General features: G+C 50.1%; 1 protein-coding gene across 6 annotated transcripts in view; it reads right to left on the bottom strand.

Annotated features, from left to right (window-relative positions):
- Positions 1-1,460: 1,460 nt before the first annotated feature.
- Positions 1,461-11,885, bottom strand: part of GALNT6 (polypeptide N-acetylgalactosaminyltransferase 6) — a 31,962-nt gene continuing 21,537 nt past the window's right edge. For 3 of the 6 annotated variants that reach the window (XM_045829060.1, XM_045829062.1, XM_045829063.1), the window contains 6 exons: positions 9,454-9,571; positions 7,946-8,146; positions 7,279-7,410; positions 6,591-6,692; positions 5,414-5,566; positions 1,462-4,460 (listed from right to left, as the gene is read on the bottom strand). In XM_045829060.1, the coding sequence (XP_045685016.1) occupies positions 4,347-4,460; positions 5,414-5,566; positions 6,591-6,692; positions 7,279-7,410; positions 7,946-8,146; positions 9,454-9,571 (820 nt within the window). In that variant the 3' untranslated portion in view covers positions 1,462-4,346. Of the gene's footprint in view, positions 4,461-5,413; positions 5,567-6,590; positions 6,693-7,278; positions 7,411-7,945; positions 8,147-9,349; positions 9,572-11,885 lie in introns of those variants that run through there. The other 3 variants (XM_045829061.1, XM_045829064.1, XR_006784598.1) reach the window with 2 other exon arrangements.

Here is an 11,885-nt window from a genome sequence, read left to right as displayed (position 1 = left end):
TTTTGCTGTTCTGATTGGGTGTTTTCAGCTATACTGTCTTCCAAATTGCTGATTCGTCCTCTGCGTCATCTGATCTGATGTTAATTCTATGTAATGTAGTCTTCATTTCAGTTGTTATATTCTTCATTTGTGAGTGGCTCTTTTATATGTTTTTTTATCTCCTTTTTACGTATACTATCTTTGTTGAAGTTCTCACTGAGATAATCTGTTCTTCACCTAAGTTCATCAGGTATCCTTGTAAGCAGGGTTTTGAACTCTGCATGTGGTAGCTTGCCTTTTACGAGGACCCCTGGGTCTATAGCAGCCCTCCATTTCCCCAGGACTGACCCCTGCTGATTTTCACAGCCAACTGTGCTGAGGACTCCTCTTTCCAGCACTGGTGATCTGGGCTGGAAAGTCTGGAGTGGTGCTCGAACCCCTTGCTCCTCAGTGTGGGGACCTCCACAACAGGCTATCCCTACCAGTGTTTAACAGCCTCACATGGGTGTGGGACCTTGTCTCCACCCTTTCTGCTAGTCTCCAAGCAGGTTCTTCTTCTTTATGTTTTTAGTTACAGGAGTTCTGTTCAGCTAGTCTCCAGGTGATTCAGGGGGTTGTTCCATAGTTTAGTCGTAATGTATGTGGCCATGGAAGGAGGTGAGCACAGCATTTACCTCCTCCACTATCCTGACCAGAAGTCTGGCTTAACTTTCAAGGGACTGCATTTCTTCTGACTAAGCAATTCTAATTCTAGGAATGTGTCCTTTTGAAATACACAAAAGCACAAAAATAAATGTACAAGAATGTGGGTTACAGTATAGTTTGTCACAAAAATTTGATGCAAAATTGGGGGAAATCTAAGTGTTCATCAATAAGGGAAGGTGAAAGAAATTGGATTTAACCATATTAAGGAATACTATGCAGCTTTTAAAAAGAATGAGTTAGATTTAAGTAAATCGACATGAAAGGATGTCCTTGATATATCAAATATTAAGGACAGTTGGCTGGGCAACATCCCATAAAGCAAAAGGTCTCCAATTTGATTCCTGACCAGGGCACATGCCTGGGTTGCAAAGTTTGGTCCCCAACTGGGGTGTGTACGAGAGGCAGCCAATTAATGTTTCTCTCTCACATCGATGTTTCTTTCCCTCTCTTTCTCCCTCCCTTCCCTCTCTCTCTAAAAATAAATTAAATCTTTAAAAAAAGAAATGAAGTTGAAACAATATGGTATTGTGTACATGTGTATTTGTAGATTCACTGAAGAATAGTATAGAAGTGTTTACACCAAGATGTAGAGTCATCACATCTAGAGAACGAATTGATAGGTATGAATTGATAGCATTGTGGAGATAAATTTCACTGTTTAAACTCATATTTTTCTGTATTCTCTACAGAATTACTTTGTAATTAAAAATAAGTAAATAATAAATTCTGGGGCAGTTAGCTATTTTTGGCAATGGCACCAGTACTTTTCAGTGGGAAATAGACCCCCAAAGGGGAGCAGCTTAGAAAGGTAAGAGGCCCTTAGAGCCAGGAGATAGCAGCGCAGGGCCAGCATCAAAGTTTTAAGGTTTCAGGTTAGCTCTGAGAGTGGTCAGAAGGGTGGGTATTAAGGAAGAGTGCAGATGTCAGGCTAGGGCAAGGCCCGCATTGGCTGAAAAGAGGCCGTGAAGCTGGTTTCTTGAGCCTTTCCACCACCTGTCAGTGCTCTCTCCCTCCTCTTAACTACCCCGCTTTCGTAGCCCTCTCCTCACCCCCAAACCTGGGCCTACTCTGTAGGCATGTCATGTGATCTTGTCTCTCTTCCGCTGCATCTCTCACTTCCTGTGAGTTACTCTGAACTGACTGCCCCTGAGAGAGGCCGTGCTGCTTTGGGGTGGGTGAGGAATCACACCAGGGCACCTTGGTTGGGCATATATCATAAGATTGGGCTGGAGAGCTGTTGGGTGATGTAATAGACTGTGTGAGTGATACTGGGATAAATGGCCTGCCTGATAAACGATTGGATGTTTAATGCAACCAAGAGTAGGGCTAGGGTTAGAGTTAGGAACGGTGGCTCCCAATGGCTTAGCTGACTTATTGGCATGACATTCAAGGCCTTTTCAATGGGGCCCCGCACCCCTGTTGTATGGGGCTGACGTACCCAGCAGGTACAGTGGGTACAGTGCCCAGGGCCCACAAAAATGTTTTAGTTTATTTAAAGTAAGAAGAAATAAGATGAATTCCATCAGCTTGGATTATAGTCATCTTTATACCAATGCAACTATACAACATAATTTAAAAAATATTTTATGAAGGCACAAGTGCCCCTGAAGGTCATACTGTGGTCTTCGTCTTCCAGCTGCTACACCCACTGCTCCCTCACCCTGATGTCCTCTTGGCTTCCCAGACCCACTTGTGCCTCCGTCCTTCTGTGACTCTTCTTGTGCCAGATGGTTTCTCGTATGAGGTCTTTGCTCATTGAATCCTTCCCACCTGAGGACTCATCCTTTGAGGTCTCGAGTCAAATGTCACCATCTTTGTAAGGCCTTCCCTGATTCCCCGAAGTGGGAGGAATTGTTCTAAGTCAGCTAGCATATCTCTAAACACTCCACCACTTGCTTACATCTCTGCTTCCCCAGCTCAAGTGTGAGTTCCACAGGGGAAGAGCCCCATTCTACAACTCCTCAGGTCTACATGGCCTTGACACCCAGTATGGAGGCTCAGCTGGGGGCCAGGGGTTGTTTGGGAACAAGAGCCAGTGGCTGTGACAGAACTTTTCAGATGTGTGTAGTTCTTCGCAGCCTGAATCAATTAGTTCTCCAAAAGGATCAGCGAAAGAACAATAAAGGGTGAAGAAGAATCCAATGCCAATGTCATAAAACCTTTATTTCCCTGGGGATCTCACGTCCAACTCTCTTCTCTTTCAGAAGACCTTTCCCCTTTTCCACTCCAGGCCACATCCTGGGAGAGGCTATGCCTTTCTCCTTTGGGTGGGCTACTCCAAAGTGTTTCCTCTGCAGGGCTCTTCAGGGAGCTTAGGAGACTTGCAGTAATGAGTTGCTGGGAAGGAGAGGCAGCTGTGGTCCCATGGCGCCCTCACGTGGCGATGCCTGAGGTGACAGCCTGCTACTGAAAGTCAGACCTGGAAGAACTTGCGTCTGTGTGTGTGGAGTCCGAGTTGCTGGGAAAAGAGCTGACAGGCATTGTCAGGAGTGGTCCACGTGGGGACTTCATGTGAGCACAGCAGACAAGGCCAGTAACGCAATCACGTGTGGAGTATACACTGTCCCTGATTCCTCAGGCTCCCAAGGCTCTCATGGGTCTTATCTGGGCCCTCCCTCAGGGCTGCCAATGCCTTGCTGTGTGGCCTTGGGCAAATTACTTCACTTATTTGCCCTCGGTTTTATAAAAGGAAAGTGATAAGCCTGAGCTAAAATGACAGTTTTCAAACTGTCTTAGAGTATTTTAGAAGTTCAGGGGCTGATGGGCACTGCCCTCGTCTACCCTCAGTTTCACCCAGGGCTGCTTTGCCCTTCGTCACATTACACATGGGGCAGTACAAAAAGGGTTCGGGAACTTAAACCTGAGAATCACTGGCTCCATGAGCGTTATGGCTCCCTCCCGGCTACCCGGCTCCACTGTTCTAAGCTTTATGGAGACCAGCTAGCCAGACAGGACCAGAAAGGAGAGAAGAGAGAATGGGCAGGCTGATGGCTAGTTGTTTAGTGTTCTTGTGGTGTGGTGGAAGGCGCCCTGGTTCTGTGTTCAATCCCAGTCTTGGCTCCAGCCATCCACTAGCTGCGAGGCTACCTCCTTTACCCCTCTCTGCCTCAGCTTCCTTCTCTGTAAAGTGAGCATGCAGGCTCCTGTTCTGCCCTTCTCACAGAGTTATTGTCAGAGGAAGTAAGATAAAGGATTCCTGTCAGGGCGCTTTCCGTAAACGGCTCTACAGACTTGGGGTATGATAAGCAAAGGAGACGCTCATAGACCCCTAACAGAGGAGTATACGGTGTTACTGGGTTCTGTGGGTGCGCTACGTGACCAGCGGTGCAGGACGTGGCTGCAGGAGTCCTTCTCTTGGATTCGGCACTGCTGCCTCGGGCCCTGTCCCAGGAGCTCTCTCTGCTTGGGAGTCTGTATCTAGGACAGAGGGAAAGCTCTGGGCCATGATGACGTGTTCTCACGGTCTCTTCATCAGCATAAAGAAAATGGGCCCCACGTCACTGCAAGGAGTAGGAGGTCCTGCCTTGACATCCAAAATTAGGTTTAGAACTCCATCTTTAAGGCCTACAGAGAAGCTGATGAATGGGTTCCCAAGTATCAGGGTCCCCAAAACCCTGTGTCCTGAGAGGCTCGTGGGAACTCCCATCAGGGTGATCTGCGGCCTAGATGAAGAGCCAGTGCTGGCGGGGGTCGCTGGGATCGCAGGAGGCCACGACAGGCTTCTTGTCCTTGGCCGACAGGCAGGTACCAGATCCTGAATTCCTGATGAGCTGGTCCTAGAAGATGACACAGCCAACGGTCAGCCCGGCCTTGGCCCTGTGATGGTGCTACTAGATCAAACCTCTAGTAACTCTGACAGGATGCGTTCCTGAGTTTGCACTGTGTCTGGTGCCCGCTGCCCACCCCCAGCTTCAGCCTGAATGGCTGGGATAGAGGAGGGACCTCGAGCTAACTGGAAAATGCTGTCAGGGCTTGCCTCCTCCCCGTGGCCAGTCTTAAAGACCGGGCCACTGCTGCCTACCTCCCCTTTCTGCCTCATACCCTATGTGGACTCCTCCCTTCCCTGTGGCCCCAAGGTTAGGCTCCTCTTCCCCTGAGCCAGGGACTGGTGACTGGGGTAGAGGAGGGTGTAAGGGTTCATGGGGGGCTAGTTTGGGCTTAGCACTGTAGAAATTACATGATAAATCCTGAAGCAGTGTGCTGTAATGGAAAGAATCTGACTTTCATAAGACTTTCAAGTCTGACTTATCCAGGTTTGAATCTCAGGCCTGCCATTTATTAGGTATGGGTCTTGGGTCAGTCACAAACGTGCTGAGCTTCAGTTGGCTTGTCTGTGGAAATGGGACTCTGCCTACTTGGGAAGAGCCCCTGAGATACCATAAACCAATGCGCGTGAGTGCACAGCTTTGTGCCTGGCACACACAGGCCAGGCAGGAGCCATGAGCGACTCTTCATTTTTTGTCACTTAGGTTCAGTCTCAAAATATTTGAGCTACGACACAGCTGGCCACAGACCATAACACACGACCCTATCTTTATGTCAGCCAGAACCAGCCATCACCAAATATTTCTTAAGCCCCGGAAACCCTGCCTGTGACCAAGCCCACACTCTCCATGCTTTCTACATCATGATCCAACACATGGTATCTCAGGCATAAGATGTAAAAAATAAGGAGGGGGGCAGCTGTGACCTTAGGTTCTTGATACTTGAGCTTTTGGGGCTGACTTACCTGGGTCAATTCCCATTCCTCATCCTTAGGGACTTGGCTGTTTTTGCCAGTGAACTGACAGCTCCGAAGGCCCAGAGTGCCAGCACTGGCGTGTAGACACAGCTGCTTTGCAATGTTGTGGCGAAGGTCCCTCTGGGTTGTGTACTCAAAGTACTAGAAGTCAAGGTAAGAGGAGGTCTGAGGGACAGGCAGCGTTTGCCTAGCACCTTCTGAAGCCGTCTGCTCTGAGATGTCAACCACAGAGCCTCCCAGGGAGGCAACTGAGCGGGTGACTGGACATTAGTAATTCATGGGTCACCTTTGGGATTTTTTAAAACTGTATCTGGATTATACTAGAATGCTAGTTACTTACTATGTTTTATTTAGTCAAAATTTTAACTTAGCTTCATTTTCAGCATTATTTGAGAAGTCATGTGTTTGATATGCTAGTTCTTTTTTTGTTAATAGATTACTAGTAAAAGGAAAAGGTTCACCAATGCACCACCTGAAATCATTGTGCAGGCTGGTAGTGCAGGGAATTGCTTTAGAATCACACACACACACACACACACACACACACACAGCGCTTCAGTTGTGATTCAAGTGCTTCTTCCTTACCAAGTGCTGAGCATTCAGGGCAGACTGAGGGACTGGGGTTGGGGAAGTTACTAATTACTCCTCAGGAAGAGCTGGGCATTGTAGGGCATGGAGGAGATTTTCAGGATACCAGATGACTGAGACGTCAGGAGGTGGCTGTTTGGGGGTCATTTTTGGGTGATAGGATGAGTGGTATTTTCTGGGCAGAGGAGGCACTGAAGATAGAAGTTGTGTATATGTGAGGGAAAGTGCTCAAAAGTTTACCACACTCACCCTAACATCACTTAGGGTACGGCACCCTCCAGCAAGCCTCTCTGATGGACAGTTCTCCCTTCGGCCCCTCTCCAGCACCCGGCACTGATGCCCAGGGCCCTCTGGATGTCCCTGATTCAGAACTCACATCTTGTCTCTCTGTGTCATGTACTGTCCCTCATACTGGGAGTTTTCTAAGGGCAGGGATGGCATCTCCTCCTCTCCCTGGATCTCCCCCACCCTAGACCTTAGGAAAGGACTATTTTCAGTGGAGAGAGGGGGCCTGTTAAGGGAGGAGATGCCCAGATAGGCTTCTCTTGGGCCTGCCCCAGGAGGCTGGGCTGCATACCTGGTTGCCGCCGAGGCCGTGGCAGGGGTACATGATGAGGGGCTTCCCCCCACGGTTGTTCTCGCCCACGTCCAGGCACTGATCAATGCCAAGGTTCTTTATCTGCAGAACAGTGAGCAGAGAGGTAAGCCAGGAGAGCACAGTCAGGAGTTTTACAGTTCATGGTATCAGGCCCAGACTGGAATAAATCTGCATGCCTATATTTCTCCTCTGATTCTTGTCCTCATTAACCCAGATGCCTGGAGTTAGTAGTGAAGTGAAATGCAGAGCCCAGAGGCTGGGCCAGGGCTAGCTGGGAACCCCCCAGGCTGCCAGGTCCCTGAGAGAAGCCCTCAGTATGTGGGAATTTCCTTATGAGTGCGGAATCTCAACGTGTGATTCCCCAGACCATCAGCCCCAGACCTGGGAACTTACTAGAAATGCAAATGGCCAGGCTCCAACCCAGTCCCAGTGACTCAGCAGCCTGTGGTTGGACACGCCTTCCTGATGATTCTAATGCAGGTGGGTGAGAACCACTGCTTCTGGGTTTTCTCTTACAAGGATTTTAGCTATCTCTAGAAGCCCCAGAGTCCTCCTTCTGGATAAAGGAGTGTGGAGAGTGTAATTAAATTCTTGTTTGTGATCTCTGTGGGTTAAGTGTTCCTGAGCTTCTCCAGGGGATTTTGTGAGGATGGTTCTTAAAACTTACAGCTCCGTAGAAGGTGGGCTTCAGGTCAGGAACAAACATCTCTGGGTAGATATTGTGCAGGTACCAGGAAAAGTTGCGACAGTGTAGTTGTTCCCTCAGCTGCAGTCGTTCAGAAATGTCACCGAAGGATTTCTGTCAACAAAGCCAGCCCTGTAAAGGTCGGTTCCACTAGCCTTGACCTTCTCATCTGGGTGGAAGCAGCTGAGTTCCCGGGGCCACTGTCTCCCAGAATGGGTCTTCCTGCTCAGGACCTGTGGGAGCCACTGACCCAGCCTCACATCTAATCCCAAACCCCATCTTGCCTTCGGGGACCCCCACCCCTGCACGGCCCCTTGCTCCCTCTTCCCCTGTCACTCCCCGGTTTCCTCCCAGGCCCAGTCTGAGCCTCTCAGAGTAAAGCCAGTCCTCCTGGAAGAGGTTCTTTCTCCGAGTCTTCTTGCCCTTCCCTCCTAAAAGACACTGGGGCTCTCCAGGCAGGGACAACAAAGGCTCCTCCCCTCTTTCTCTAGCTTCCCTGGGCTCTAGCTCATGGGTCTATGGCTTGTAAAGGGAAGCGCCGGGGTAGCGATGGGGGCACCTCTACCGGTCAGCCCTTGACCAGGGTCTGGGGTGCTGCACTTCTCTCCATCCAGACACCTCCTGAGCACCATTTTCCATTTCCTCTCACCTCTTGGGCCATCTTTGCTGCCTGTATATTTCTCCGGTAGAAAATCTCCTTGTAGTTATCCATCCAGACCTCAGCCAGGCGCACTTGGTTGCGAGCAATGACATTGGTGCCCTTGGGAAAGGTGTGGGGGCTTTTGGTGCGGAACACATGGCCGACCACAGAGCAGGGGATGATCTCCAGCTGGCCCCCACACTGCCACACCTGCCAGGAGAGGAAACAGAATGGGGCCATCAGGGGGCTGGTGGCAATAATCTCCCCGCAAGTAGCTCTGCTCTATTCCCAGAGACCCAGACTCCAAGAACTCAGGGACATGCTGCTTTCTCTCCTGGAAGAAAGGACAGTGACCAGGCTTCTCCCTGGGCCACGACGGCGCACTCCTGAGCTCTCTACTGCTTCACTCTGATTTAAGCAAACAGAAATTTGCAGGGCCCACAGGGTTACCAGGGCCCACTTTAGAGAAAAGACAGTTTGGCTAACTTTGTGTCTGTATACCTACTGTGAGCTCTGGTCACTGGGCTTTTTGACCTGAAAATGTGAGTTTATCAGCTCCCCCAGGTGTTACTGGAAACTTGAGCATCAGTGCATTAATCATAGCAAGGACAGTCACCTGCCAGGTGGCCTGTGGTCACTACCTGTAGCACACTAGCTTCCCAGGAGAGACACTGAACGGAGGTCAGAGGCTCACAGCTGAGCCTCGAACAAGAACCCTCGGAGTTATTGTGACTGGAGACCTTCCTGTATGAGCTCTCCCACCTGTGTCTTCTCTTTTTAGGTTTTACATTAGGAGGTATGTTGTTCATTTTAGTATAGTAGCAACAGAAATACATTACCATAGTAACAGCAAATATTAAAGATGCGCTTAGTATGTGCCAGGCACTGTGAGAGGTGACTTCATAAATGAGCTCATTTACTTACTGATTATCCCTCCACTGGCCTGGGAACCAGTGCAGATTTCACGAGAGGCAATCCTTTCTTCCTAACCTAACCCTGACTTGCCTTATTCCTGGAACCTCTTAGACTTCTGGGGTCCACCCGAATCCAGGCCACCACCTTCTCGTTCAGTACAAGCTTTCTGAGCTCAGGATAGGGAAGCTCTAGAGTCTACCACAGCTCATGTCCTCTGACCTGGAAAGGGGAACCTGATTTTTCTACAGAAAGGGTAGTGACTGCTTACTCATCTGTTCCAGGGTCCTCTACCATTAAGCCCTTGATCTGGCCCTAATCCTTTTCGACAGACACATGAGAGGTGTCCCCAGCCCCCAGACGTCCAGTTTCCATCACCACTACTATCCCTTCTCTCTGAGGTAACCTGTTTCCCACCATCCACCCTGACCCCCAAAGCCCTAAGCTGGGGACCACGGGGAGGGAGCGGAGGAAAGCGCAGTCACAGCAGGAAACAGCCACCTTGCAAGCTCAGTTCCAGATGTGGCATCTCTGCTGCCTGAGAGGTGCTCAGGCTGTCCCCGGGAGTGTTGCGGTTCCCCCCTCGAAGCCCTCTTCACTCTCACCCGGAAGGACATTTCCACGTTCTCCCCTCCCCAGATCTCCATCTGATTATCATAGGTACCGATGTGCTCAAAGTAGGACTTGGAGATGGAGAAGAGGCCACCAGCAAACGTCGGGGACCTGGAGAGACAGAGGGAGAAGCATGTGCATCTTCTGGGGGAGGAGGTGGGGAGCCTGGCACCGACTCGCCGCTGACGCCCCTAGCCTACCCCAGCCCCTTTCCCGGATGTGCAGCCCCTCTTCCACAAACCTGTTCATTTAGCAAATGTTTGGTGAGCTTTTATTCCATCTTCTTTACCTTCTAGGAATCACGTCAAGGAGAGTTGTAATTTTCATTACTCTCCTCTAAAAGGTACCCATTCATTTGTCCAACCAAGGATGCATTAACTACCAGCCATCAGGGCTTGTGCTAGGCACACAGACCTAAGAAAGACAGGCCCCATTGTCTGGGAGCTCAGTCTATTGCCAGAGGGTGAAGCTACATCATTTGTTTGCCTTTTGGCAGCAAAGTTCCTAGGGCATAGTAGACATGGTTATTAGAAACTATGTGAAATTGTTTTTGGAAATAGGATTCAACCCATGAATGAATGAAGATTATGAGCTGGACTGTTCCCATTCTCTTTCGGGGTCCCTGGCCCTTTGGGGGAACCTGGAAGCCGTGGTTTTATTAGGAGTCCAGCCCTGGTGCGTAACACTGAATGAGCTTTGGGGAAAATCTACCAGCTGCTTTGAACAGAAGAAACTCCTGGAAACAGAATAGGAAATGAGATGACAACAAGCTCAAATTGCACTAAAAGGAGCATTCGGAGGTTACAAAAAGATTCTGGCTTTCAGACAAAAGCAGGGAGGCACAGACCCATATGAAGATAAATTGACAAAAACATCTCATTACTAGAATTTAGATTCCGTGTTGCCCATGGGTGGGGCGGGAGCTGCTTGGGGCAAGGGCTGAGGTGTGGGTAGGGCTGGGGGAGCCTGGGGCCCTCCATCAGGTACTGAATCAGCAGCTGTGTCCGAGCAGGCTTGCTTGGATGGGGCTTTGCTGCCCCCTTCTGTTGCTTCTTTGTGTAATACAAATAGGCAGGAAGATAGCATCTCCGAAAGCCCAGAACCGAACACGGTGCGTTACACACCACAGGGCTCCATCAGTGTTATGGGACTGATCTGTTGGAGTGACTACACAGGAGCCCGGCCTTGCTGTTAACCTTGTGGCTGCCCTTGTGCCCTGAAGTTGGCTCCTGCAGCTGCTTTCTGGAGGAAATTTTAATTGGGAAACCCTTGTGCTCACGCAGGCCTTCTGTCCCTGGTTCTGACCCAGAGGTTCCACACCAGCCCAAGGAGGGCCCAGGAAGGGGCTCAGAGAGTCCTGGGCTTCCAGATGAGCACTTTGGACCTAACTGACTTCTTCCTGAGGGTCTCCCAGACTTGGGCCTGCCCCTTGGCTTTGAGAGGTCTCTCTGATCCAGAAGGCACTGACAAATTCCCTCTGAGGACACAGGGAACCTCACTGCAGACCTACAACCAACAGACAACACCCTGTAATTTCTGGCCTACTTCTTAGGATCCTCTGGGTCCTTGACCCCACCTCCCAGCCTCCTTAGCTTTCAGAGTGGAGGATAGGAGGGTACTGCCTGCAGGCCTGCTGGGGGGTTCCTGTGCACAGTGCTGAGGGCAAGCCGTGCGTGCCACCAGGGAGCAAATTCATTCCTCAAACACTGGGGCTTTATCTCCCAGTTGTATGGTCCTTGGACACTGGAGTCTGGGACATCAGTGATGGGTGGTGGCCAGGTGCCCTGTCCCTGATAGTGCCGCTGTGTGCCTGGCTCCCAGCTTGGGCGACGGGGGCTTTGTTGCCATACACAGCAACAAAAGACATCTGTGAAACAGGCAGATGGCCAACAGTTCTCATTTCTTTTCTCCCTCCTGCCTTCTCATTTCCCTTCTCCCCTTTCTGTTGCTTCTCCTCCTCCTTGTGGAGACGGCGCTGTGGGCTGTTCAGAATTCATGGGATTACTTCTGCAGCACCCACCCGAGACCTCTCCATTGGATTCTGGGCCGTATTTTCTTAGGATCTCGGCATGTAGAAGGGGAAGAACTCCCAAGCTCTTTCTTTCGGGCCTTCCCTCTTATCTCTGCTCACTGTATCCCCTACCTCTGCTTCCCTCCACCCCAGCTATCGATTCATTTGACCCCGAGGTTTCCTGGCCAGTATAGGGAAACAGTGGTAGATAATAACAGGATACTCTAAAAGTCACTCCCCAACTCAGTTTGTAGAGACATTTGTTAAAATAACCTTGTGGTCTCCAGAAGCACCGGCAGGCAATCGGAGAGGGAAAGACAGGGTAGGTGTATGAGGGGAGGTTAACCTAGGTGGGCATTAAACAATGGGTAAGCTTCCACGCAGCCACCCAATAGCTCAAGGGTTGGCAAACTA

The sequence above is a fragment of the Phyllostomus hastatus genome, unplaced genomic scaffold, assembly GCF_019186645.2.
Source record: "Phyllostomus hastatus isolate PE091 unplaced genomic scaffold, TTU_PhHast_1.1 phas_scaffold_93, whole genome shotgun sequence".
NCBI classification, from domain to species: domain Eukaryota; kingdom Metazoa; phylum Chordata; class Mammalia; order Chiroptera; family Phyllostomidae; genus Phyllostomus; species Phyllostomus hastatus.
This window is presented reverse-complemented; position numbering and strand designations above follow the sequence as displayed.